The sequence below is a fragment of the Tupaia chinensis genome, unplaced genomic scaffold (assembly GCF_000334495.1).
Source record: "Tupaia chinensis unplaced genomic scaffold, TupChi_1.0 Scaffold000473_1, whole genome shotgun sequence".
Classification (NCBI taxonomy): Eukaryota; Metazoa; Chordata; class Mammalia; order Scandentia; family Tupaiidae; genus Tupaia; species Tupaia belangeri.
This window is the reverse complement of record NW_006159982.1, coordinates 4,146,954-4,174,888: the sequence shown is the minus strand read 5'-3', so window position 1 is coordinate 4,174,888 and position 27,935 is coordinate 4,146,954. Positions and strand designations below refer to the sequence as shown.

The following is a 27,935-nucleotide window of genomic DNA, read 5'->3' as shown; positions in this document are numbered from 1 at the left end:
CATAAAAAAGACTATTTACTGCTGCCCCAATCGAAGTTTTTGAAAGCGTTTTAAGTGTACATTATAATATATGGTACTCATATTTGGAAACTAACCACGGAAATATTGATTCTCACAAACACCACCTGCTCAACACTAATTTAATGAAACCTTTTGTTTACACATAAGATTAAATATATATGCCCAGTTGGACAGTATCTAAGAGTCCCTAGTCTGTGTCTTAGGAAAGATGTTTATACTACTATAAAAATTCTTTTAAAATAGTCTCCAAATTGTAGTAGAAGAACTACACCAGACCGAAGCAAGTAGAGTTTTCTTACCAGGAATTAAATCATACTTTCGATTTATGCAATTTTGCCTTAGACTTAAGATTTAATCTTGTACTTTCCATTTTAGAGTAATGTCCTCAAATAGCGATGTCCCCACCATTGAGTGTTTTTTTATAAACCAATCTGTGGCTTACTTTTGCTTTCAAATCTCTCTTCAGGTGCCCACTCCTGGTCCCGTCAGTAACAAGAGGATGGTTCACTTTTCCCCTGATTCTCACCACCATGAGTGAGTGCTCATTGTATTTATATAAGTTTATTGGAATATTCTACTTATTTCTTTTGGGAAATTGGTAGCTATTGTGAGTATAGTGGTTTTATCTGTACTTATCTTCAGAAAGATTAAATATTCTATGCCAAAGGCAATAGTGCATGAAGAATTTAAATGAAACTCATGACAAATTTTTAAATAAAGATTGGTAAATAGTTTTTCTTTTATTTGGGATAAAACTTGAAATTTATGCATGATTGAAATGCATGTAATCTCTTAAAACATTCAAATTTTCATTGCATTGAGTAGCTTCAAACTCTCCTATCCTCTGTCCTTCCTCCCTGCTCCAACCCTTGCAAAGTACTAACATGAAGAGGGAGTGGTTTTGTTATTCTTTTTCTACTCTCTGCTCCTGCCTAGCATTTGGTAATAATATTAAAGAGCTGTGGATGGACTAGAACGCATTTTCATCTAGCAACATAAGGAAGAAATGACTTTATTTTAATTTTTAAAAATAAGCAATTGAGCTTTGACTTTGATAAATTATTGGTTAAATTTTGGGGTGCTAATTCTATTTCTAAATATATCTTTTTTTAGAAACATTTAAATAAGTTATGTATCTTACTTAGTTCCATAGAGATGTTTCCTGTGAGTTCAGTTGAAATTGAGAAGGCCATAAAGTGTGGGAGGATATGAATTAATTATTGAATAAATTTTTTCTGGCAAGCAGTCATATTAGGATCTACCAATTTCTAGTTTTTTAAGTCAACTCCTTAACAAGTACAAAATAGAAATTATTGTTCAAGTATAACAAAATGGTATCAGAAAGGTTTCTTTAAAAATTTATTTGGTTTCTGTTATTTTGTTTCATTTGTTTTTTTTTTTTTTTTTCACAAGTCCATGCCAGAAGTCTTAATATTTATAATACCCTTCCAGGGCTTTTAGCTTCAATGCTTCTCCCTAGAAGCAGTTTGAAACTACAGCTTCCAGTATGTAGGTACCAGTTTATAAGAAATCTTTGTCTCTAGGCATTTTCTGTTTGTCAGAGACAGCCTACAAAAGTTTCCCCCTTGCGGGAACCAGCAGTTAGCGTAATGGCTATGTCGCTGGACTCCCACGTAGTCCACCGCGGTTTGCGTCCTGGACCCAATGGCTTAAAACTCATGCCAGGTGTGTGTGCATGTATGCCCAACATCCTGAGAGGAGAATGGAGGAGAAGAGATTGCGGCGTGACCATCCCCCCTGGGGGGTGATTTCTCGGTTTCTGTCTCTCTGTCTCTGTCTGTCTGGCGAGTGCACGTGCCCTATAGCGAAAACTTCTCAAAAAAAAAAAAAAAAAAAAAAGAAACAGTATCTTCAGTCTGGTAAGGTAATCCAGCTGAAAATTAAATTGGTTCACTCTTCAGTGTTATGTGAATTATTTGTCATCATCATACTCCCCCTTCACGCTTGCCTAGGAGTATAAGGAAATCATATATTAGCTGATTTTGTACAATCCTTTCTGTAGTTTTCTTCAGAACTTGTCATAAAGTATCTGTAAAAAATAGTGAGAAATAGTCATTAAATAGAAGCTTCTAATAGGATAGTAAGCAACAACTGTTTTCGTTGACTTAATGATTCGTCTCTGTCAATATGCTTTGGAATATCTTCTCCAAATGATAGAGGAATATTTCAGATAATTTCACTTGCTAGAATTTCAAACTTAAAAATAGATTTTAATAAATAGGATATTTGACGGGTTCTAACACAGTAACATTTAGGAATTTTTCAGTTTTTAATTCATGTAGTTAAATGCTTACACAGCATAGTTCAGTGTGGGGTAGCCTGAAAACGACTAATTTGGAGAAAAAAATTTAAAAAAACCATAAACAGAAACAGAGGTACTAAACTGTGGAAGGAGAAAAGATGTTTTTAGACTTAGTGGAAAAACAGCCAGCATGGTGTTCCGTATGGAAAAGCTCATGTCACCGAAAGTTTTCAGTTCTATATATGAGAAGAGGGTAGGCAGGTCAATAAAGGAGAGGAGAATTTCTCTAAAAATAAAGTTTTATAATAATTTCAGTTACTAAAAAATATTCCTTAGAGCAATTTGGGGAACAGTCAGTTTTGCCACACCCTTGTTTGAATATGACGTCTTGTTTTTATAGGTAAACTAACGTATGTTTTAAACAGATAGTGAGAAATGAATATCTTAAGTATGAGAAGTCATCATTTCAATAAAATAACAATGTGGTACTAATTTTTTTAAATACCATATATTCAATAGTAATTATTTCCTCACAAAACATATTACTATATTTAAAGACTAGTTACTAATATATGATAGATTACTTTTAATAGGAAATATTTAGCACAGATGAATGAAATAGTCATTAAAATAACCAGAGAGCTACACTAAATGTGACAAGAGCCTCACTCTAGCTAAAGCTGAGAAATTAGCATCTAATTTATAAATAAAAATAAAATGCTGAGTCTTGAAATTCACATTTAACTACTCTCTTGAGTTTCTAAAACTACAAATATTAAAATGTAAAAAAATATTATATGACCCCCTTTTAAAAAGATATATATAAGGCTAACATGTTACTTTTTATTAACTCAATCTCCCTTTATGGTTCCTGAATTTTTCTTTTCCTTCTTCTGGTATATTTATTTTTAAGTAGAAATAGTTATGATTTATTAATTGGTTTTATGCAAGAGAGAGAGAGAGATAGTCTCACCATATCACCACCCTTCTGTCCCAGCCTTCTAAAGCTAGGACTGCAGGTGCATGCCACTTTGCCCAGCCTATCTAGGTTGATCCCGGAACCACATCCCAGCCTGTCATGATGCCCCAACCTTGTACTACAGCACCCTGCCCCTTGCACTGCCAACAGCTGTGGCTATTAACTGACTTTTAAATTGATATTTCTATTTTGCTTTTATTTAGTGTTTCAGAACAGGATATTTACTGGAAGAGTTGTATGTAAATCAAACATACTTTAAATGTGAATGAGTAACTCATCATAATCCGATGATGAATTCTTTTATAAAGCAAATATCCACCCCCTTTTTTATCTTTTGTGTAAATATCGAGTTTGCTTAAAGCAAGATTTGCCCAGATTAAAGGTTATGTTCATTGGGAATACTTTTACCCTTTGAAATTTAGCATCTATTGCTTTAGCGAAAGTGGCCTTAACTCTAGATTGAGATAAATAAGATACAATGGATCAATTCCTCCTCTGATTTACTGTGATTCCCTTGGGTAAGTCATTTAGCTTACATATGTCTCAATATTTAGTTATGGAATAAGTATAGTAACAGTCCTTATGTATTTTTACAAAGTATTTGTGTAAAATACTGAAAGATGATTAAATTAGGAATAAGACATTTCAAAATAATAATGAGATGATACTTTACATTATAAAATTTCTTATTTAAAATATTTTCATATGGACCACTGTTTTTAATGTTTTTAGTGCTCCGAAGTAGTCATAGCAGGCATCCTACCCTCATTTTATGTGTGTCTTTTTAAGGATACATACTCTATTTCACTCAGCTAAAAGTCAATTAAAGAAAATAGATCTATTAAGCATCTATTATGGGTTTGGTAACAAGCAAACCTGTAAGTCGCACCTATTAGCATCAGTTTCTTTATTGACATTTATAGATATTACATGTCAAAACTCACAGAATAAAATTTACATCTTACTATATTCCACTGTGTACAGTTGGGAAAAGGAAATTAATGTTTATTTTGTGCCAGGTGGTTAGTCTTACTTAGGCTTTCTACTTCCAAAAGAGACTAATTTTATTTTATAAATGAGGAAGATACTGAGACTCAGAAAATAAAATTGTTGGAGCTTATCTAACTAGTAAGTGTCACAGCCTGTATCCAAAGTTAGATCTTTCTGATTTAGCAACCACACCAGGTTGAATTTCCTGTATTTACATCCATTGTTCAATAAAAGAAATGAAGTTTCAAATGAGGTTCTCGAGCCTAATTGTAAAGTTGGTTTTTTTGTTTGTTTGTTTCGTAAAGAGCTCCGAAATATCTTGAAAAGACTCCCCAACCCCAGGCTCTCTCATTCCGTCACTTTCGAATAGAATAGCAATGGTAACTATAGTTGGTATAGTCTGTCCCACATCTCAAGTCATTCATTTAAAAAATATTTATAGGACCTAGTATGTGCTAGACACTGAGTATAGGACAGTGAACAAGATAGACATAATCTCTGTTCTCAAGATAGTCAGAATCTAGGATCAGCTGGTGGCGTGGCGGTTAAGGTGCTGGAGTCCCACATGGCCGACCACAGTTCTAGTCTCAGACCTGGCAGCTCAAAAATCATGCTGGACGCATGTACATGTGTGCCCAAAATCCCAGTACGGGAATGGAGGAGGAGAAGGAGCCATCCCCCTCTGGGTGGTGGTGGTGGCCTGATTTTTCACTTTCCCTTTCATTGTCCTTCTCTGTCTCTCTCTGGCAATGCACACCCTATGGCAAAAATATTTTTTAAAAAGATAGAATCTAATAAAGATAATAGACATTCGTCAGTAAGCATACACATAAATGTATATATAATTGTATACCAACACATAAATGCATTATGACATGCTGAACTAAATACAGTAAAGAAGGAAAGAACTTTAAACAATGAATTTGAACTAGACATAGAGAAAGGGAAGACTTGTGAGGTCCCTAGGAACTAAGAGAATTGGTAGTAAGAAGAGCATTTCAAGCAGAGAAAATAAACGCATTCTGTATTCAAAAATCTAAAAGAATGCTTACACAGATTGAGCACCAGAGTGTGATGGAAGACAGTGTCATATGAGATAGGACTTGAGGGGGCTAGGCAAGGACCAGATGACGCCAAGCCTAGCAGGCTAAGGATTCCTTGTCCAGTGGGTAGTGGAAAGCCACCTCAGGTTTCAGTTGGCTTTTGTTTATTTATGTGCTCACTTGGTGTGCCCGAACTCCCTGTTAATTTCAGCATTGATGCATGTGCCTTAATCTTTTGGCATCTTCAGTTGCGGTTGTTAAGGAGATCTAGTTCTTACCTAGCCATATGTCTTCTTAATACTTTATCCTCTTGTCCTAATTGTTATTTCCATGTCTCGATCAATGAAGTGATAGACTATTACCTTAGGAATTTGTCATCTATTTTTATTGATAGCTCCGCCTTTTCTGTCCTGTGCTTCTTCATACTTAAAAGTCTCCAATAATACAGTTATGGTTTACAGAGAAGAAGTATAGTATGAAGGTATAATATAAATGCATACCATTTCTAAAGTTATTTCAGATTTTCAGTGATGATCCATTTAAATCAGTGGTATCCAAGAGGACACTATAAGAATGAAAATGTTTTATATCTCCACCGCCCATTCTAATTTTCCACTGAACCCCATGTCCATTAGCACTTGAAATATGGCTAATGCAACAGAAAAACGGAAGTTTTAATGATAATTTAAATCTAAATAACAACGTAAGGCTAGTGGCTATCATATTGGACAACACAGATTTAAATAATTTTATATACACAAGACCCACCATTAAGCCTAATCAAATTAGGCTTCTGTGTCCCCAAAGTCAAAATTACCTCTCACAGTAAAAATGTGTATGCAGTGGCTCTTTCTTTCTAAAGAGTATATTTTAGGACTCCTAGATTAAGAATCTTGAGGCTGCTTCTGTCCTTTTGCCTGGATGTAGTATTAATTGACTTCCATTGAAATCTTATACATTTCTGCCACCTGCAGTTCAGCACTGTGGGTGGGGGAAAAGGATTAAGGAACAGTGAGAGGGAATTGGTATGGAACTCTGCATTTGCAAAGATTTTAGTTTAAAAATACCTTCTCCCCTAAGGATTTTTCTTCTAGTCCTGCTAAGGGTAAGAAAAAGAAAAAAAGAAAAGAAAAAAAAAAAAAAACCTTCCACTCCACTGCCTTACCAACTACAATCTCTCTACTTGAAAGACCACTGTAGTGAGGACACGGTAGGGGATGGCCCTTCCTCTTACCAACAGGGCTGTAGTGAGGATGAAATGAAATAATATATATCACATTTGGTTCTTTGTCATGCCTAAACTGCCTCTGTTTCCTAGTGAGAGAACTGAACTTGGGAACCAAAGTCAGTTCTCCTGAATTACCTGAACCATTCGCCTGTGTCTCAGCCAGGCTGTCTTCAGCAGTTGATCAGTTTCAGACTACTCTCTGCTCTTCTCCTAAACATTATTTTCAGCCTTACTCTCCCTGTGAACCCCTTCTGGAATGGCTCCAATGTAAATAAATACCCCAAGGAATCCATTCTCTTTCAAGGCTTTTTTTTTTTTTCCTTTTGCCTCCTTTACCTTTAAATAAATTTTAAACTTTTAAGGACACTTCTTCCTCAGTATTTCCTTACTTGCTCCTTCTTCTCTGAAAATTTACTAGGTAACTTTCTAGATATTATGCCAAGGCTTTGGAACACCAAAAAAAAAAAAAAAAAAAAAAGAAAGAAACAATAGAAAACCAGCCCATTCTCTCCAAATAAAAACCATGAGAACCCACTAATTGAAGGCAATGAATGGGAATTTTGGTTAAAACACAAGGAATGGAATAAGAGTGCCTGGGTTTACATTCTGATTCTGGCACTTGATAGCTTTGTGATCTTATTAATGATAGGACTATTTCACAAGGTTATAAGCATTCAATGAAATAATTCACGTATGGCTATGAGTATGGTGCTCAACACATACCTAAAATTTAGGGAACGGCGCTATGGCTTTTACTGATGCTTCTGGTACTAATTTTCCCTCATTTTCTACAACTACTATTACTGTTACTTTTTTGGGGGGGGAGAGTTTTTTGCTACAGGGCACTTGTGTTCACCAGAGTGATAGAGACAGACAGACAGAAAGTGAGCATTCACTCTCATAGGAGGGATTGCCACTCTGCAATCCCTTCTCCTCCACTCTCCCCTCAGGATTCTGGGCACACACACACTCGCTGGGTCCGGCATTTGAACTGTGGTCCACTATGTGGGAGTCCAAAAACATAACCATTATGCCATCTGCTGGTCCAACTGTTATTTTTATCTTTATCCTTTACTCAGGGACCTCTTATTAATTAGTAGAATAGATAAGCAACTACAACATATGCTTATAACTGCTTTAATTAAGATACAAGTAAAGATGTTGAGAATTTAGAAGAGAATGCATGTAAATCTGCCAGAGTTAGGCTAGCCAGAGGAGGTAGCCTCCAGCCTCCTCTCACTGCTATAAATGATAGGACACAGAGGCCATATCCCTACTATATCATTGCCTCTTCAGATGATTTGTTCTTTGCTCCTGGGTAAAATGGCTTCCTTGTTCCAGGTTCATTCTGTCACGTCCTCCTCCTCAGTTGCCCTCATTCATAGAGACTCTGGTATTTGAACTAGCCTTCCTCCCTTCACCAACTTTTGCTTTCCTAATGGTGAAAACATGTATAATGACTGGAAAGAGCATGGGCTTTGCAATCAGAACACCTAAGATTCAATTCCGGTTCCACTACTTAGTAATGAGATGTTTGGGAAATCACTTAATTTCTCTGAGTCTGTCTTTATTTGCAGAACAGGCATAGTACCTACTCCCTGGGGTGGTTTAAGGATTAAATGAGAACAGTGTCTAGGCTTTAGTAAAGGGGAAATCATATATGCTGGGCCTTCAGCAGACATTTACAAACGTGCAAAAAAAAATCTGCCTTTTCAATGAAATTCAGAATTACTTCTGCAAAAGACAAGAAAGTGAAAAGTAGCTTCAGAATATGAAAAAAAATATTTGCAAGCCTCATATCTAGCAATAAACTAGTATCTAAAATATATAAAGTCTGGGCTAGCCGGTGGGGTGGTGGTTAAGGGCACTGGACTCAAACATGGCCAACCACAATTCAAGTCCCAGAGACCTGGTAGCTTGCTTTCCTCACTTTCCCTCTCTCTCTCACTCTGTTCCTCTCTGGTCAAATTAAAATAAATAAATAGATAAATAAAATAAAGTTAAAAATAATTCTTAATATGTGTGTATACATATATATGAAAGGCTCTTCAAAACTTAACAGTACAAAAAAGTAATCCAATTAAAAAATAGGCAGAAGACATGAATGTCCATCTTAACCAGAGAGGAGACATAAGTAGCAAATGAGCTCATGAAAAGATGTTCAATATCATCATCCATTAGAAAAATGAAAACTAAGCCCACAAGGAGGTATTATTGCCACACTTTTATCAGAATGGCTAAAGTAAAAAGTAACAACAACATCAATGCCGATGATGGGATTGTAAAATGGGATAGCTGTTCAGGAAGTTTTTGATGGCAGTTTCTCCTGAAACTATAACCATATAGCAACCCTAGCAACCAGCCGTTGAACTGTTGATCATTGATTCCCACCGAAACTATATTTATCACGCAAAAGCCTGTACACTAAAGTTCACGGCAGCTTTATACATAAAAGCCCAACACTGGATACAGCCCAGATGTCCCCCTATTGGTCAAAGGTTAAACAGACTGTATACATCCATACAGTGGGATACTTCTCAGAGTAAAAAGGAATAAACTATTGATATCTGGAGCAACTTGTTTGAATTTCTAGAGAATTATACTAAGGAAAAAGAAGTAAATTCAAACAGGTTCCATATTGTCTCATTTCATTTATATGACATTCTTGAAATGACAAATTTGTTTTTAAAAAAATAGGCTAATGGACTGATAGAGGTTGATAGGAGAGTTAGAGTGGTCGAAGTTGTTAGGGTGACCTGAAGGTTCTTTCTGGTAATGAATTGTTCTGTATCTGGACTGTACCAGTGTTAATATCCTAATTGTGATATCATATTATACTGAGTCATGGGGAAAGTCATGACCCACTTTTGCATAGAAAAATATGTAGTGAGTTTCCCAATGACCTAATAGTGTTGCAAAATGTGATTTGGGGAAACTGGAAAGGTGATGGGATCTTAGTCTTATTTCTAGAACTGCATGATCTCTATCTTATTTCTAGAACTGCATGTCAGTCTATAATTATTTCAAAATAAAAATTTGACAATCTATAGACTACCGAGCAAGCAGAACAAAAAGACTAAGAAATTTTAGGAGGGAAAAGGTAAAACTAGCAAATCAATCAAGAAAATCCAACATTTAATTACTAGATGTCTCAGGAAGAGAGAGAAAAGAAACAGGATAAAAGTGAAAAATTTTCTCAGACTGAAAGGCACAGGTCTCTAGATTGATAGGTCTCACCTAACACAGTCAATTAGCAAGGCCCACTACTAGAGAGATTAGAAATTCCTAAAAGCATCCAGAGGAAAATATGCAGAGGAACAGGAATAAGTATTGGATTGGTCCATCGAAAACTAAGAATGTGAAAAAGAAAACAAAGAGGAAAAAAGAATCGATTCCAACAATGTATTCTGCATGCATTTTCAAAATACTATTTCAGGGACCAGATGGTAGCACAGCAGTAAGTAAAATGTGATGCTCTAGAAGGCATTCCCTGACTGACACGTTCCCAGTTCAAGTCCGGAGATCTCCCTGAATACTTTGGGCACTCGCTCACTTTTGCCCAGGATCAGCTTCACCTGGCTGAGGGCTGGAGGTGGATTATGTTGTGGAGACCCTGTTAGAGATGCTCTCTTTCTGTCTCTGGCTTGTGGGAGAAATAAATACACTTAAAAAAAAAAAATTACTGTTTGACTAAGTGCTTCGGCAAGAAGCGGAAATTACCCAAGATGCCGTGGGATACAAGAAACAAGAAATCCAGCAAAGGAGAGAAGTGATGTGAACATCTAAAGAAGGCAAAGGGAGTTCCAGGACAGGGGTAGAGAAGGGCAGCTCGGGAGAGACCGGCTGGACAGAGGACTTTAGGAAGCTGATCTGTAGGAATTGTTTAAGGGGAAGGAATAAGAGATGAGTGTATTTTCAGAGTTTTTAGTATTTAAAAATTAACAGTGATAAGGATGTGACAGCTCTAATTAAGATGGCTGTGGGTACATAGGAAAAATAGCAAAAGGAACAAAGAATGTAGACGTCAGCTTTAGGAGAAACAGAAGAGCTCAGCCACAGAAAAGTATTTGCACAGTTGTAACAATGACTGTCTTCATAACTGACTAATCAAAAATGGTGATATGACTGGAAATAGAGAGTTGCGAGTTAGAAATGAGTTAAATTTATGGTACTAGGATGTCAATCCTTAATATCTAAAATTAATCATAAACTTATAACCATATTCTTTAGGAAAATAGCATTAAAAACCAAAAGATAAGACTGGAAGAGTTGACAGTGATTTCTCTTGACGTAAGTGAAGAGTCAAGATAGATGAGGCAAGAGACTGCTGTGTTCAATCTTTTTATTTTGTTTGTTTTTGAAGGATTATTTATTTTCTTTTTTATTTTATTTGCTATAGGGCATGTATGCTCACCAGAGAGAGAGACAGAGAGAAAGAGAGAGGGACACAATGAGAAAGCAAGCTGCCAGGTCTAGGACTCAAACTACCATTGGCCATGTGGAAGTCCAGCACCTTAACCACCATACCACCTGCTGGCCACTTGGTTTTTGTTTTTAAACTATTTGAATTCATCTCATTTAAAATATTTTTCTTCAAAGTGCAAAGCACAGTCCATAGCAGAGGGTAAATATCTTAGTCTGTCAGGTGAAGTCTAATGAATAGTTTGTTTCTGGTTGGTAAATAGCCAGACATAGTTTACTAATATCATTGTCTATCCCCACCTGAGTAGTGGATCTGACCTGCCAAGGATCATCACTGTCTGTGAGCTTGAGAAATGTTACTGTCCAAGCAGATACAAATTCTGTAAACGTAGAGGCTATTTATTTCCAATGTTAGTACTATAGAGGCCAGAGAACATGAGAGTACCAGGAAATGTGACCTTTCAACATAAGCCTCTTGCCTTCCTGTAGCATCTTATGGTAAAAGCCCACCTTGGGGGGCCAGCAGTTGGCATAGTGGTTATGGCTTTGTACACTCCCACATGGCTGACCGCAGTTCGAGTTCTGGATCTGGCAGCATGAAAGTCACACTGGGCAAAATCCCAGCAGGAGAACAGAGGAGATGGGATTCCAATGTGGCCATCCTCCTCAAGGGGTGATTTCTCACTTTCACTCTCACTGTCTCTCTCTGTCTCTCTCGTGAGTGAGCACATGCGCCGTATGACAAAAACCTTAAAAAAGAAAAACCCCACCTTGGGCACGTTATCTAACACATGAGCCCTTATTTCTGCATCCAGAACATGAGAATAACCTTGTATGTTTTTTCAGAGGATGGAATCAAGTACATGCCATGTGTCTAAAGAATGCTGAGTACGCTGAGGTCCTTAGTATTATTGTTCTTGAAATCCTAAGCAGCGTAGTAGTAACATTAGTGTCATTTATTATGATTGTAGGCTTGTACTAGTTAATTTGTCATAATCTCTCTCTCATTTTCCCAGTTCTTGACGTCTCCAATTAGTTTTTATGCACAGTACTGCCGGAGACCATGGCACACAGTGAGTGCTAACTCCTGTTGAACAGTATCACCAACTAAATCCGTATTAAAAGTCCTAGGAAAACTAAGGCAATGTGGTAGAGTGGGTAGCGTAAGGAGGGGAAGCTTCAACTGTGCCGTGATGTCTGTGATTTTCATGTTATTGCTGAACTTGTTCTTAGGCAAAATTGAGGTTGTCAGTGTGGAAGGGACAGGTTCTTGGACATAGCTCCAGAGCAGGACTTTTTGTGTTGTTCCTGGGGGCAGAGCCAGAAAGTATAATATTCTTGTATTTTTACCTTTTTTTTTTTTTAATAACGTCAACCATCAAAAAGGTTATAATTTGTTGTAATGATGTTATAATTAAGTTGTGGTAAATGATAGCATTTGTAGATTTTATAACCAGAATTGATTCATAAAATGAATACAGTCCCAGCAGTTTATGTTAACATAATTAAATGGAAATGTAATTCTAACTCAGTTTGCTTATTAAATTGAAAATTACTGGGTTATACGCACTTACATTTCTGTCAAAATTGGTGTAAGTCTTGAATCACACAAATATCCATTAAAATAAAGCATATTTAAGGCTCCGCTGCTGGTGGCAAATACATTTCTTAGCGTACACGCAGATGGATCATGCTAGTGTGTGTGCTTTTAGTTAGTGAGGTTCCTGCTAACTCCTTTTCTTTTTCTTCTGCAGCCATTGGTGTAGCCCTGGGGCTAGACCAGAGCATGGCCAGGTAAGGAACACTCTCATCCAAAAGGAAGTGCCTTAGTCTCTTTCAAATATTTAAGGATCTGATCTCCCTTCAAGGTAGTAGATCAGCTTTATGAGAAAGGATGCAAGTCCCAAGCTTATTTTAAAGGCCAGGGCTTAATGCAATGACCACATGAACGATCCTCCATAAGCATAGAGCTTTCTCCTCCTGCCCTCCTCCGCTCACATCGTGACCTCCTTGGGAAGGTTCTGGAACTCACTCCTCGGTAGGACTTCACTATTTGTATTTGTCTCTCAAAAAGTTAAGGCACTGAAACAAAACATATGCTTAAACATTTAATTTGCATTAAACGTAAGATCAGCCAACAAGAGAATATTTTTGTCTTTAAAGTGTAGGACGTGGCAATAATTTCTTATGAGGTTACATGATATCTCTACATTAATTTCTTCAATCTCTTATTGCTATACATGGCAGCACAATGATTAGTTGACTTAACAGGAACCTGACATTCACTTCAGTTATTTTTACTTATAAATAGTCTACTTTCTTTGTCATTTGAATGTATTATTTGTCTCTCTGAAGCTGCAAAGGTAATTTTGAGCTCAAATTTGTGATAAGCTTTTAAGAGTGTACATTTTAAGGCTTGCATCCTCTCAAGTTTTTTTGTTGTTGTTGTTGTTACAAAGGATCATTATTTTTTAAGTGTATCAAAAATATGATATTTAAGAAAATACATCTTTAAAATGCATGGCAATGATAAACCCCATATTTTTGGAGATCATTTCTTTGAGGGCTAGGAAGATAAAAAGAGAGTTGTGCTTGGGGATGGTAATTCTAACATTACTCTGTTGATGGTTGCTTTGGTAAGTGGGGCAACAGGTCCACAGTTGGTTGATACAGCATAGTTCCTCTTTACTTATAAAGCAAAGGTGTTGAGTATGAGCCTCGTAAAAGAAAAATATCTTTTGAATTTAGTTGAAACAAATTTTTATTGCTTTTTTCCATGTGAGTGATATAAAGAGACTTCTCCCATTAATAATAGAATATGTGCCACTGTTTTTATGGTTTTAGAAATTAACTAAATAGGCTAAATTACATCTATGATGTGTTTATCTTATTTATGATTCAGAATGCAAAAATTAGATTTTATGCTTTCGCAAATGGTTTATATTCTTCTTACAGTAAGATTCTGCTCCTAGTGTTAAATTGCATTGGGATGTATTTTATCCCAAAATATAATCTTTTAAAACTAATGCTCTACCCTTAGGAATTAGAGAAATACTGAAGTAATGTTATAAACTTGTGTTTTGGAATGTGGTCTATCAGGTAGTTTCTAACCAAGCTTTATTCTGTAGTTCAAAATTAACTAATAGCTAATAATTTATAAGGAAGAAAGTTAACTATACTTTTAAATTTTTGTAATCATTTTGATCAACATTCAAATCAGTCTTTTGCTTAAACCTTGATATATCATTTCAAATTTTTGTCTTTACTCAATAGGTTATTAAAATAGGGTCAATTCTTATTACTTCTGATAGTCACATCCTGCAAAGTCAACTCAAACACTAAATCGCTGAATACTGAACCAATGCTTCAAGGGAAATACAGGGTTAGGATAAGGGAAATACAGGGTTAGGTTCCTTCAAGCTTCTGTTTACAGTGTCCTCATCAACTGATTAACACATAGCCTTGTTTTATGTGTATTTCTGTTTAAAGATAACTTATTTCATATAGAAAGATAGATATTCTCATTGCTTCATTGACATTGACTTCATGGCCAACAGCACTATATAATTTCTGCCTGAACAAAGTTCATCTGACTTGTGTCTCCTTCAGGAGACCTGTCATAGCATTCCTGTGCTCAGCACACTAGACATCACTTGAGCACTATGCTTGCCTGCCTTCTTAAACAGTGAAATTAGGAGAAAAACAAACAAACAAACAAACACAAAAATGCAAAACAAAAATAGAAGGTCCCTAGACAGACCACGAGAAATTGACCACTTTGCACCTCTCTGCAAATGACTGCAAGAGCCGCAAGAGTATAGATCTGGGTATTACAAATAAATTTTAGCAGGCAAATTCAAAATATGGAATCAGCAAATAAAGAGAATCAACTATACACACACCATTTATGCTTTGAGGGATAAAGATTTCCTAGGTGAATTTAGGCCTAACTATAACCCAGAGAATGAATGGTAAAACCTACATGCAAATGATGAAGTACAGTACCATAAAGAAGAATACTACCCTTCATCATATCGTTGAATGAATGACTACTAGCTTGCATGATCACCTTTTATTTTTTTATGACAGCTTTGCAACATAAAGACATGATAATAATAACTCTGTATCTTTTTAAAAAAACATCCCTCACTACTTTCCCCTATCTTATGAGTTTTCTTGCCTTTCTTTAGTGCTAAATCCCATTATCTTTTTACACCATGCATAGCGATCATAGCGTCATTACACATTGATTAAATAATTTAGCTATCAGTTATTATTTTAGGATGCATTCTATTTTTACCAAAAAGAAGATTTTGTAAAAATAAAACAAAACAAAAACAAACAAACATAAACTTTTCCCTGAAGTAGTTGTAGTCTGGGGCAGAGTCTGGGGCAGTAATTGCATTATATACATTATGTTATTAAATGTTTGAGAAAACCATAGAGAGGGACACTATAAAGGCTGTAAAAGAGAATGTCAGAGGGGCAACTATATGATTTTTCTTTTTTACTTTTTAAATTTGAGGCATTGCATTCCTGAATTCTTGATAATTTAACTAAGTTTACAAGTATCTTAAGAAGTCATAGATTATAGTTTAGATATTACTTAGTTCACCTTTTAATGTTGAGGACATTGAAAGGTTGAATGTGAAGAGATTTTTTTAGAGGTTTTCGCAATAGGGCGCATGCGCTCTCCAGAAAGACAGAGAGAGAGAGAGAAAGAGACAGACAGAAAGTGAGAAATCACCCCCCAGGGGGGACGGTCACGCCACAATCCCTTCTCCTCTAGTCTCCTCTTGGGATCTTGGGTACGCACACGCACACACACACACACACACACACACACACACGATTGGTGTGAGTTTAAACCACCAGGTCCCAGACTCAAACCACAGGCAACAACATGGGAGTTCAGCGACATAGCCATTATGCTAACTGCTGGTCCCAATGTGAAGAGATTTTGAAATCACTTCACAGACATTTAAAGAGTTACCTGACAAGTAGCTGCCAATAGAAACGCTCCTGAGCTTGAATGCCTTATGCACATCAGGATTCTATGAAAAAGAATTCTGTTCTTTTCTTCGTCCTTGTGTTATGGCTTTGAGACCTTTAATAATCTCGTAAAAGTAATATGAATAGTCACAGAAATTCTGAGCTTGCTTTCCTTAACGGTAAAAAATCATTATCCACAAGGAACACTTCTCCTCTTCCTGATGTAATTCAGCAATTAAAAAAAAAAAATGTGTACGTAGGTTTTATGTTTATGGATTCTAATGTAATTCTTACATGAGTCATTTTTTAATATACATCTGCAGGTCACTAATAAGGGAATTGTACCTCCGTTTGGCCTAAGTCCAGCAATCTGAAAGTTGGAAGGTAAGAAGCACTTCGCACCATATTCAGAAGTTCTATTTTTAATCAGAGTTGACATTATCGAGTCAGAGCCCTGAAAAGTGACCTCACTTGTGACACTGATAGGAGTCCTAAAAAAAGAATTATCAATAGCAAGAATGAAGAATTTTTCAAAATTTGACGGGCTACTCTTACTTACTAGAGCAGTGATCAAAGATTCTTGTTATTTTTATTGGGAATCTTTTAAATACAAATATATATCTTCTGTTTTTCTAGTAACATCCCAGACTAATTTTTTTCATCTTTGCCCTTTAAAAGATCTAGGTCTATTAACTTGTTAGATTCATGACCCAGAAATCTGAGTTTCTTTTTTTTTTTAATTGCCAGAGGATGTGTATACTTGAAAGAGAGAGAGCACTCCTATGGGGGCATGGCCATGCCATAATCCTTTTTCCTCCATTTCTGCATCCTATCAGGGTTGTGAACTTGTACCAGTCGTGTTTCTTTAACCTCCAGATTTAGGACTTGAACTGTACATTTGACCATGTGGGATCCAACTGCCATAACCACGATGCCATCAACTGGCCTGAGTATTATTTCAACATAAACCTCAAGAACGGTGTTCTTTTATGTCTTTATCGTAAAATAGGCAAGTTAATTAACTACTATGATTAAGACGGAGGTAGAGACTGATCATCTTACCTCTAGCTATCTGTGTCACAAATGTTGGTTTGTATACAATTTTTTAAAAGGCACTAGACCTAGAAATACCAAAGTAATTCAATTTTTTTTTTAATTTTCTGAAACAATTTAGTGTTCATGGTACGAAGTGTTTCCAAATTGAAACACTTTCAGATTAATGGACTTAAGATAAATGGTTGCTATTTTCTGTAAGTAGTAATTAATAATGAAATAAAACTCCAGCTACATATCAGATACTCTCTATTTCTTTATCTCATTCATTCATTCATTTATTCTTTCATTTGTTCATTCATTCAATAAATACTTACTGTACATTGAAAACATTCCAGTGCTGAACTCAGCAAAGGCAGACAAGTTGAATAACTGAAGCAAAGGGCCAGAGATGAGTAAAAGCAAGCTACACATCCCAAACTAAAAAGTCCCATATAGCTTGGATATATAATTTAGAAGTAAGGAATTTAGTTCAGGATTAGGAGATACCATAATAAATGATGAGGTTAGAGATGTAACCAGATTATGAAGGGCCATGAAAGCCTTGCGCAAAGTTTTGGGTGTTCTCTGTACTCTAAGAGAGTAAAACAATCAGATTACTTTTAGCAAGTTCCTGCTGGTTGCAGTGTGGAGAATGGATTAGAAGGGAGCAAGACTGGAGTTAGGGATGCCATTTGGGAGGTTTTTGCAGGTGAGGAAAAATGATGGTCTGATCTGGGATGATGGGAGTGGGGATGGAAAGAAATAGACAGTTAAGAGAAATTTGAAATATACTTACTCATTTGAAACATTCTAAGAAAATGATCTCACCATGTTCTCCATCATCTAATTAAGATCTGTTCTTCTCAAAGATGGGTCAGATAAACTAATAATTGCTTCCAAATGATGTCATTGGACAGTTCTAAGCAGTTCTCTCTCACTAAAAATTATTGATACAGGTTAGCTAATATCCATCTTGAGCCAGACTCGTAAACTATAATCATAATTGTAGCATTTGAGCCACTTTTTCAGTATTTCCTACATTCCAGTCTCTAGTGCTGAGTGTTTCATATGGTTGGTTTATCTTACTTAATACTCACAACTGCTTTACAGATGTTGTCATCTCCATTTTATAAACGGATGCTGGTTTATAGAGGAGTGAAGTATAAGAGAGTCTGTATAAGACTGTGCAGTTTGTAAGAGGCAAAGCTGTCACTGGGACCTAGTGACTTCTTAGTTACTGGCTCCGCTAGCATTAGAACCCAGACCTATCCTGCATTATTACTGCTAAGACTTTTATTTTTGTTAGAGTAAATTTCGAATATGTTATACAACTTCTCTTTAACCCAGTCTTGCATATAATCATGTTTCTGCGTAAATAAGATAAGCCGCAGTCTGAGTGAACACAGTCAGGAGTATTGACTATTTGTTTTTCTTCTTTCCAATTAGTTAGGGGAAGGCAAGTGTGAAGGGAAGTGAATGGGAAGGCATTTTGAGGAGGCAAACAAATATATATTTTTTTCTAATTATGTATTTCCAAGCCAATAATTTCTTTGAAGAAGAGTGTTTTAAGTATATTCCTTTACCATGTTAGGCCTACAGGTAACAGAGAAAATACTATCAGCTCATTTTTTGTGAACATAAATGACTGGAGGGCCTCAAAAAATTCACAGCTATATATAATTATATATAATGACAGAGGTTATTATTGATAAGAGAGGTTTCATTACTTTGACAAGGGCTACTGCAGAGAATCAGGAACAAAACTGAGTTTTAGACTTCCACCTCTCTCTGTTTGTTACTGGACTCTGAGAACAGCTTAGCCGCCAAGGAAGCACTAGATTGGCACTCTTATTAGTATTGTTGCAACAGAGACAATGACATTTCTAGCAAAGGTTATAGTGTTTGCTTTAAGAGAAACTTGTCAGAAAAAAAAGTAATTTAATGCAAGTTAAGAATAGTGTCCATGTGAATGAGAAGGATGTGTTTGCTTGCAAAATATTGTCATGAAAATATTTTGTTTCTACAACTTTGTCTTAACACTTTGTATAGCATCAGCTTCTGAGAGATAATCGAGCTGAAAGAGGACACAAGAAAAATTGTTCTGTGAAAACAGCCAGCAGGTAAGATATTCAGAATCAATTTACATTCTCATTTTTAAATCACCTGTCTTTTTTTCCTCTTTCTATGCCAATATGAGTGTGGTGAATTGTAGTTTCAGTTGCCATTGCTTCTAAAACGGCAAGTTTAAAATATGCTATGTATTGTTTATTAGAATCTACTTCAGGATTACTAGTAATGAATACAAAGATATCATTTTCTTTTTTCCTTTTTTTTTTTTTTTTTTAAGAGGTTTTTGCCTTGGAGCATATGTGCTTGCTGGACAGAGAGACAAAGATAGTGAGAGGTCAAGTGAGAAATTACCCCCCAGGGGCAATGGCCATGCCACTATCCCTTCTCCTCCATTCTCCCCCGGGATATTGGGCATGCTCATACATGGGCCCAGCGTGATTTTCTTTTGTTCTTTTTTCTTCTCCTTTTTCTTTTTCTTTTTTTTTTTTTTTTAATTTTTGCCTTAGAGTGTGTCTAATCACAAAGCGGGTGTGTGGGAGGGAGAAGAAAGAGAGAAACAGTGAGAAGAAGAGTGAGAAATCACTCCCCAGTGAGGATGGCTATGCCTCAATCCCTTCCATTCTCTCCTTGGATCTTGGGCACACATATACATGCACCCAGAGTGAAGTTTCAAGCCACTGGGTCCAGGACTTGAACTGCCAGTCATGTGAGAGTCCAGCAACATAACCGCTACACTCTCTGCTGGCTCTGGTACCATTTTCTTTTTCCTTTATTTTTTTTTCTTTTTTCTTTTTTTTAACAGATTTTACTATAGGGCATATGCACTTGCCAGAAGGACAGAGACAAAAGTGAGAAATCACCCCCCCAGGGCAGATGGCCATGCCACAGTCCCTTCTCCTCCATTCTCTACTTGGGTTCTTGGGCAAAACACACAAGCACCAGCGTGCATTTAAGTCACTAGGTCCAGGACTCAAACCACAGTTGACTACATGGGAGTCTAGTGACATAACCATTATGCCATCTGCTGGTTCCCCCCATACCATTTTCTTTATAATTAGTTAAAGCTGGTTAAAAATAAATATATAATGAACTATGAAAAGAAAAAAATAATTTCTGTCTCCCATAATTAACATAATATACTTTAGATCAGTATTTATGATAATTACTTTACTTTGTTAATTTAAACAGTAGAATTAATCTTTTTTTTCTCAAATTTAAATGATCCATAGACTTTATTAGACAGGGAAGAAAATAATCTTTTTTCTTTTTTGGTCTTTGCCTTAGGACACATGTCCTCAACAGAGAGAGACAGAGGGAAAGTGAGAAATCACCATCTAGAGTGTATAACCACACTGCTGTTGCTTTTCCTCCATTCTCTTTTCAGGATTTGTGGTACACACACATGCACAGAAAGCATGTTTTTTAGGCTGTCAGGTCTCGCACTCAAACCTGTGGAGTCAGCCATGTGGAATTCAGTGCCTTAACACCATGCTACTTGCTGGCCCCAAAAGTAACTTTTTTTAAGATGTGTTTTTAGGGTCGTATATATTTTATCTTGGTAAGTTGATTTTTTTTCTTAATACAAAGAATTTGTCCTCCTTTATTGTTTTAGACAATATACTTTCAAATTTTGCATGTGGTATTGTTGAAGATTTTATTTTAATGAGATTAAAATGGCTACTCTTCTTGGGAGAATATTGAACATAACTACTGCTATGAGATTTACACTTAATTTGATTTCAACAAGATGAGATCACAGACCTCAGCAGCCCCCACTGCATTCCACAGTTTCTCAGTGTTAATGTGCTAGCTACTGAATTTAACATTCCAGAGCAAACCATAGATCTTTAAAGTATCATCTTGCACAAACTAGTCCTGACTGAGAACCTAGTAGGTATCTGCAGATGCAAATGCAAATCCTATCTAGCCTAATCTAGACCATCAAAAGTTGCTGAACATAAAATTAGATAATTCTACATCAATAATAATCAATATGAATGATTAAAGATGTAGCAACAATCTAAGATTACAAACTAATTTAACAAACTAAGATTTACCTCTAAGAATGTCAGCTTCATAAATGATCAAATATAAATTATAAAATAACTATGGCTGAAATGTTTACAGGAAAAAAATGAGTAAACAACAGCAAATCACTGTTCCAAATAATCACACAAAAATTTTTAAAGTATAAATGTTAGAAATAAAAATATATGATTGTTATGATTATTAAAGAGATAATTAGTGAAATGGATGTTATAGCTGAGGAATTATTCCAGAATATAGCATAAAAATTCAAGGAGACAGAAGAATAAAATAATGGTTAAGAGATATAGAGCAGATCTAAGATATATATAATTATAATCATTCATGGAAAGAATAGAAGAGCTGAAGGGAAAATGGTATTTGAAGAGACATTGGCTAAGAATTCCCCAAACTGGTTAAAGTTATAAATCCATTAGACATGAAAAGCACAGTGAATACCAAGTACCATAAATAAAAAGAAATCCACATCCAGGACCAGCAGTTAGCATAATGGCTATGTCGCTGGACTCTCACGTAGTCGACCGTGGTTTGCGTCCCGAACCCAGTGGCTTAAAACTCACACCGGGCACGTGTGCATGCGTGCCCAAGATTCTGAGAGGAGAATGGTGGAGAAGGGATTGCGGCATGGCCATCCCCCCTGGGGGGTGATTTCTCGCTTTCTTTCTCTGTCTCTCACTGTCTGTCTGGCGAGCGCACACGCCCTATAGCAAAAACGTCCAAAAAAAGGCCAAAAAAAAAAATCCACATCTAATAGTATACTGTAGTATATCAAAGTCAAAGACAAGATCTTAAAGTAGGAGAAAGGACAAATTATCTACTAAGGAATGGCAACTATACATGAGATTTCTCAGTTGTAGCAGTGAGACCAAAAGACAGTGGAAGAATACTGAATAAAAACACATTGTCGGGACCAACAAGTGGCGTGGTGGTTAAAGGCGCTAGACTGTCTTATGGCCAACTGCAGTTCAAGTGCCAGACCTGGTGGCTTGCTTTCTTACTTTCTCTCTCTCTCTCTCTCTCTCTCTCTCTCTCTCTCTCTCCCTCCCCGTTCCCCCCTCCCTCCCCCTTTCTCTGTCGCTGTCCTTCTCTGGTCAAACTTTTAAAATTAAATAAATAAATAAAGTCAAATAAACAATTCTTTAAATATATATATGTGTATGTATATACATACACACACACACACACACACACACATATATATATATATAGTCGCCCTAGAATAATAATGCAACTGGAAGACCGTTTTTGTCAAGCTGACATAAAGTTATTTTAAGATTTTAAGCTGAGGAAATTTATTATCAGTAGACCTTTGCTGGAAGACTGTTTAAGGAATGTATTTCAAGAAAATAATCTGAAATGACTACTGAATCACTGTGCTCTACAGGTTGGGATCACAGGAAGCATAAGTTCAATTCCCAGGAAGCATAAGTTCAATTCCCAGTCAAACCTAAAGGCCAAATAGGTGGCATGGTTCTATAATCCCAGCAATTCAGGAGGCTGAGGCAGGAGGATCATGAGTCAGAGGCTGGCCTAGGCAACATAACAAGACTCTGTTTGAAAGAGCCAGGTGTGGTAGTGCACGGCTATTTGGGAGACTGAAAGAAAGAAAAAATAAACATTATCTCCCAAGAAACATCTGAATTGCAAGAATGAATACTAAACCAATGAATTCCTAAGGACATTTAAATAAACAGCCATTGCTTATATGAAATGATAACATTTATTTTGTAGGATTTTTGAAAGGATGATCTAAAATAGTGGACAACAATATCCTGTTAAGTTGGTAGTGTTTAGGGAAGACCATCTTTAAGAATATTATGTCTCCTGGGCCAGCCAGTGGCAGTGTGGTTACAGTAGCTAGATCCCACTTAGCTAACTGCATGGTCAGAAAATAAAATATTTTGGTTTTGTTTTTGTTTTGCTGTAGGATACATGCACTCGCTTGAGAGAGACAGAGAGAGAAAAAGAAAGTGAGAAAGCACCCCCTGGGAGGTGATGACCATGCTGCAATTCCTTCTCCACTCTCCTCTAGGGATTTTTGGACATGTAAATGCACCCACCATATTTTTCAAGTATACTTGAACTGCATAGTCAGCCATGTGGGACCAGCTCCCTTAACCACCATACCACCTAGCTGGCCCAGGTGACATAACATGCTTAAGATCATTCTTCCTTAAATTGTCCACAGATTCATGCTGTCTGAATCAAAATCCCAATAGACTGTTTCGTAGAAATAGACAAGGTAATTCTAAATTTCATAAGAAAATTAATCAGTCTTATTATAGCCAAAACAACTTTGAAAAAGAAAACTAATCTTGGAAGGCTAATGTTAACTGAATCCAAGATTTATTATAAAGCTATTATACAGTAAAAAAGGGTAGGGCTAAAAGCTAAAGTAGTCAAGACAATCGATATTTACATTAAGATAGAAAAACAAATCATTGAAACAGAAAAGAAAATAATAAAATACACCCAGACATATACAGACAACTGATTTTTGCCAAGGTACAAAGGCAATTCAGTGGAATTTAAGTCTTTCAACAAGTGGTACTAGGACATTTGGATATCCATTTGCAAAAAGAAAAAAAGATTCTGACCCACACCTCATACCCATACCGCATTACATGATGGATAATTTTATGTGTCAACTTGATTGGACTAACAGATGCCCAGATAGCTACTATTTCAGGATGTGTCTGTGAAGGTGTTTCTGAAAGAGATTAACAGTTGAATTAGACTGAGTAAAGAAGACTCCTCACCAATGCAGGTGACCATTATTCAATCCCTTAAGGGCCTGAATAGCACAAAAATGTATAGAAAGGGCAAATTTGTTCTTTCTTCTTTAGCTGGGAAATCCATCTTTTTCTGGCTTCTGGCTTTGGCTCAGCCTCCTGGTTCTCTGGCCTTTGAATGCCCAGAAGTTTCAAGGCCTTCATTTAACTGTTTCCACTGCGTAGTGCAATTCCTGTCACGATTTTGACAGCATTGCCCCAAATGTCTCGTGCTTGCCATTTCTGTTTTTCTGTTATTTGGATATTAGAACACTCTTAAATGATCTTCTATTTTTGAACTTTTCTTTTATATTTAATTGACTTCTTGGATGACTTTTGCGCAGTTTTCTCTGTGGAATGTCTGAAATCTTCTAATGATTTTTAAAATTCTTATAATTTTTATTTCTAAGCTCTCTTCTGGTTCCTTCTAATATTCCTTTCATAGATCCTCTTTGTCTTGTTTTATGAATGCAGTAAGAGTCATTTCTCATCTCTCTGAAGCCATCAGTTGTATTGGGCACGGGGCAATTTGAAAAGGTAAAATAATCATAAGGAGGGAAAGATGCAAGTTTAATTTTTGTTACAGATTTTATCAAATGCAAGATAAAAAATTCTTCACCTTTCTTATTTGTGAGGCTATTTTCTCTGTTCCTCTGTTGAAATCCATTTTTTTCTTAGCATTTTTAATATTATCTTGACTTTTCTTACCCCATTTGGATGAGTGACTGCACTTCCCTTTTCAACTTGTGGAGAAACATAAAGGTTAGAGAAGAGAACTGTAATGCATTAAATCAGTAAATTGTAGGATCATTTACTCCCAAAATATACCAAGCAGGTAGGAAAAGAGACATGCACAAATGACTCAAAGCCCAGATTTCATAGCGTGTCACTGTAACATGCTCTTCAAGCAGGCATTCTTCACAAAGCTCTGAATAAAGGGCTGGGCAGTTATGCCTTTAGCCTTTGCAGTATAGTACATCTTACCCTCAGCTCCTCAGGGGAATTTTCAAGATCTCTGTAGAAGAATTTTAGGGACATATTTACTAATGCCACAAACGAGAGTCGATTTTGGTGGTAGTTTTCTGGGTATCCAATCTATAACATTTCTCTATTTTGTTTACATCTTTATTATTTACTATTCTTCTAAGCTCTTTAAATTTATCATGAGTATAGGAGAATTGTCTCCCAATGCTTAAACTATCTTAATAATACCAAACAGCATGCTCTCCTTTAAACAAGTAACTTGTTTTAATACTCTCCATTCAACCAGGAAGTTCTCCATCATCAATAATGGACACTGTGTTCTTCTTCAAGGTATCCTATACTTCTGTCCCTTCCTAGTTTGCTATAGGACACGTGTGCTGGCAGAGAGAGACAGTGAGGTCAACAAGGAGCAAGAGAGGGAAAGTGAGACATCACTCCATTCTCCTCAGGATTTGGGGCATGCACACACATATGCCCAGTGTGTTTCTCAAGCCACCAGGTCTGGGACTTGAACCACACAGCTGGCCAGGTGGGATCCAGCTGCTTAAACCACCATGCCACTAGCTGCCCCCACTTTGTATTACTTAACTTGCTTTAACACTTTATGTATCGTATCTCATGGCTTCAGTTGTAATAACATGCCATTCTGTCATATTCCTACAGTTAATGGTTAAATATTAAGACACTGAATTTGTTTATATGTTTATTGTAAACATAATTAATATTGTCATTTTTCTCACATATGATGTGAATTTGTTTATATGTTTATTGTAAACATAATATTGTCATTTTTCTCACATATGATGCTTTATTGGGTCCTATCATCAAACTTTTGAGAGAGAAACATAGATTCTTAGTATAAGTGTAATTTAATCTAACTGATGCGAGTGATATTAGTCTTACAATCTTTTTTTTTTTTTGAGAGGTTTTTGCTATAGGGCACGTGCGCTTGCCAGACATACAGAGAGAGACAGAGAGACAGAAAGCAAGAAATCACCCCCCAGGGAGGATGGCCACACCGCAATCCCTTATCCTCCATTCTTCTCTCGGGATCTTGGCACACACGCATACATGCCCAGTGTGAATGTAAGCCACTGGGTCCAGGACTCAAACCACGGTCGACTATGTGGGAGTCCAGCGACATAGCCATTATGCTAACTGCTGGTCCCTAGTCTTACAATCTTTAGTTTGTCATTTCATTTTTATTTTCTTCACTTTATTTCCTTATCATAGAGTAGGTGTGTAACAGAAAGAGTGATGTGAAAATTTTTCACCATGACATTATCCTCATATATCCATCTGATGTGTTTTCTAAGGACTTGCATAAACAGCTTGTAGTTATGTGTTTCCTGTTTTAGGTTCCTCTATATTGTCTATAGCATGTAGATTATTTCATCTGATACTTGATTAGACTATAGGGTTTTATTTTCTAGTCACTTTTTTGTTTCTTCAGTGTTCTCTGTCCACTTGTCTATCTTGAAGTTTTTTCTCTAGTTTTATTGCATTTTATCTCGAATCCACTGTTTAAGGAGTGTCTCAGAGTCTGTTCATGCCTTTCTGTTGCTTTTACATACCTTAAAACCTTTGAAAACATAAATACAAATGTAGTAAAATATAAATTTTTTTCAAAAATAAATGCATATGGTACTTTCAGTTGTTACTTAAAAAGAACTACCTACCTAACAAGCATAGGTATTGAGTGATGATTGCATGCAGTTATTAGCTGTCATGAAAACACACACACACACACACACACACACACATATGCAACTAAATGTTGGGGCAGAACACCCAAGTACTAGTGACAACTAAGTGTATTTCTTCAATCCCCCATCTTCTGTTGAATTCCATGCATGATTTCCATGAAGCAGGTTCACTGTACACTGGCTACCTACTTTCCTGAGCCTAATGAAACAAAACACACCCATGCCACAAGTTATATGAAGCAGATTTATTATTTACAGATAGACATTAAGGGACAAAGAAGCCTAAGATCCATTGAAAACTAGTCCCTAAGACTCAGGACGGCTACCTGGGGCAGAAGAAAGATCTTAAAACACGGCCTACCCTGGGTATGTACCTCCGGCCTCACTGTGCTGAAATGATGAAGGACATCCTATTTCTAGGGGCAGCTGGAGCAGAGCCAGTGTTAGGCCGTCCCTTCCTATGTCAAGACGTTACATTTCCAGCACACTCCAGTTATTTCTTGAGCATTACAAATGAGAAAGAGAGAAGAACTGGGTCAGTCCAAGGCCACCCAGAGAACTGTCCTGCAATATCCAATCTTTTTGTTTACTGGGATTTCAATATTTAAACATAACTTTTTTTGCTTCTCAAAGTTTAAAAACAAAAACAAAAAAACAAAAAACAAAACAAAACAAAAAAACCTCTCACTGCCATTACTACAGTTAAATACTTTAGAGCTACAATTAAATAATTTCACATTGTTTCTCATGTCAGAAAAACGATTGTTTGGCACCAGAAAGTTCTATATAGCCTTCCCAAATTGAAAGTCAGTTAAAAATATGCATTAAGTGATGCCTGGCCTGATACTAAGTGATATGTCATTCTTAAAAAGAGTTTGCTGTTTTAATACATTTTTAGACTTATCATTAGTCTTTATTGCTCTAAGATTCCATGTAACAAACTCAATAGTTTGTGACAGCTTTATTGAATTATTTAGATCATGTCAAGGCCTTTTCTTTTGGATCTGGTACTTTGGGGGGAAGGGATGAATTTTGCCTTGCTCCCTATGACATTTTTGTCATTTATGAGACACGAAGGAGAAATCATCTAGTAGTCTGACTAGATGTAACTTGAAATTGAGTAAAAACATTTTTATCAGTGATAGTCAATTCTATTTAATTTTAGAAAGTGCCTTTCAGAAACTTGAGAGTTGATTCATTTACTTTTGGTTAGTTCCAAAAAGCACTGTGTTTTTACAAATGATTTGAGAATCTTTGGCTACTGTGTACTCTAACTTCTTAGGTTGTTCAGTAATAGTGAGAAAGAAAAAATAAACTTTTTTTTTTGCCTGCCTTCTTTCCTGATCAGTAGTATAAAGAAACTCTTGAACTGACAGGATAAAAAT

At 36.3% G+C, this 27,935-nt stretch overlaps 1 protein-coding gene across 3 annotated transcripts in view; it reads left to right on the top strand.

The window, feature by feature from the left end:
- GPATCH2 (G-patch domain containing 2) overlaps positions 1-27,935 on the top strand; it is a 189,688-nt gene that overhangs the window by 115,240 nt on the left and 46,513 nt on the right. For all 3 annotated transcript variants that reach the window (XM_027774715.1, XM_014590651.2, XM_027774716.1), the window contains 3 exons: positions 488-555; positions 12,701-12,740; positions 19,023-19,093. In XM_027774715.1, the coding sequence (XP_027630516.1) occupies positions 488-555; positions 12,701-12,740; positions 19,023-19,093 (179 nt within the window). The remainder of the gene's footprint in view (positions 1-487; positions 556-12,700; positions 12,741-19,022; positions 19,094-27,935) is intronic.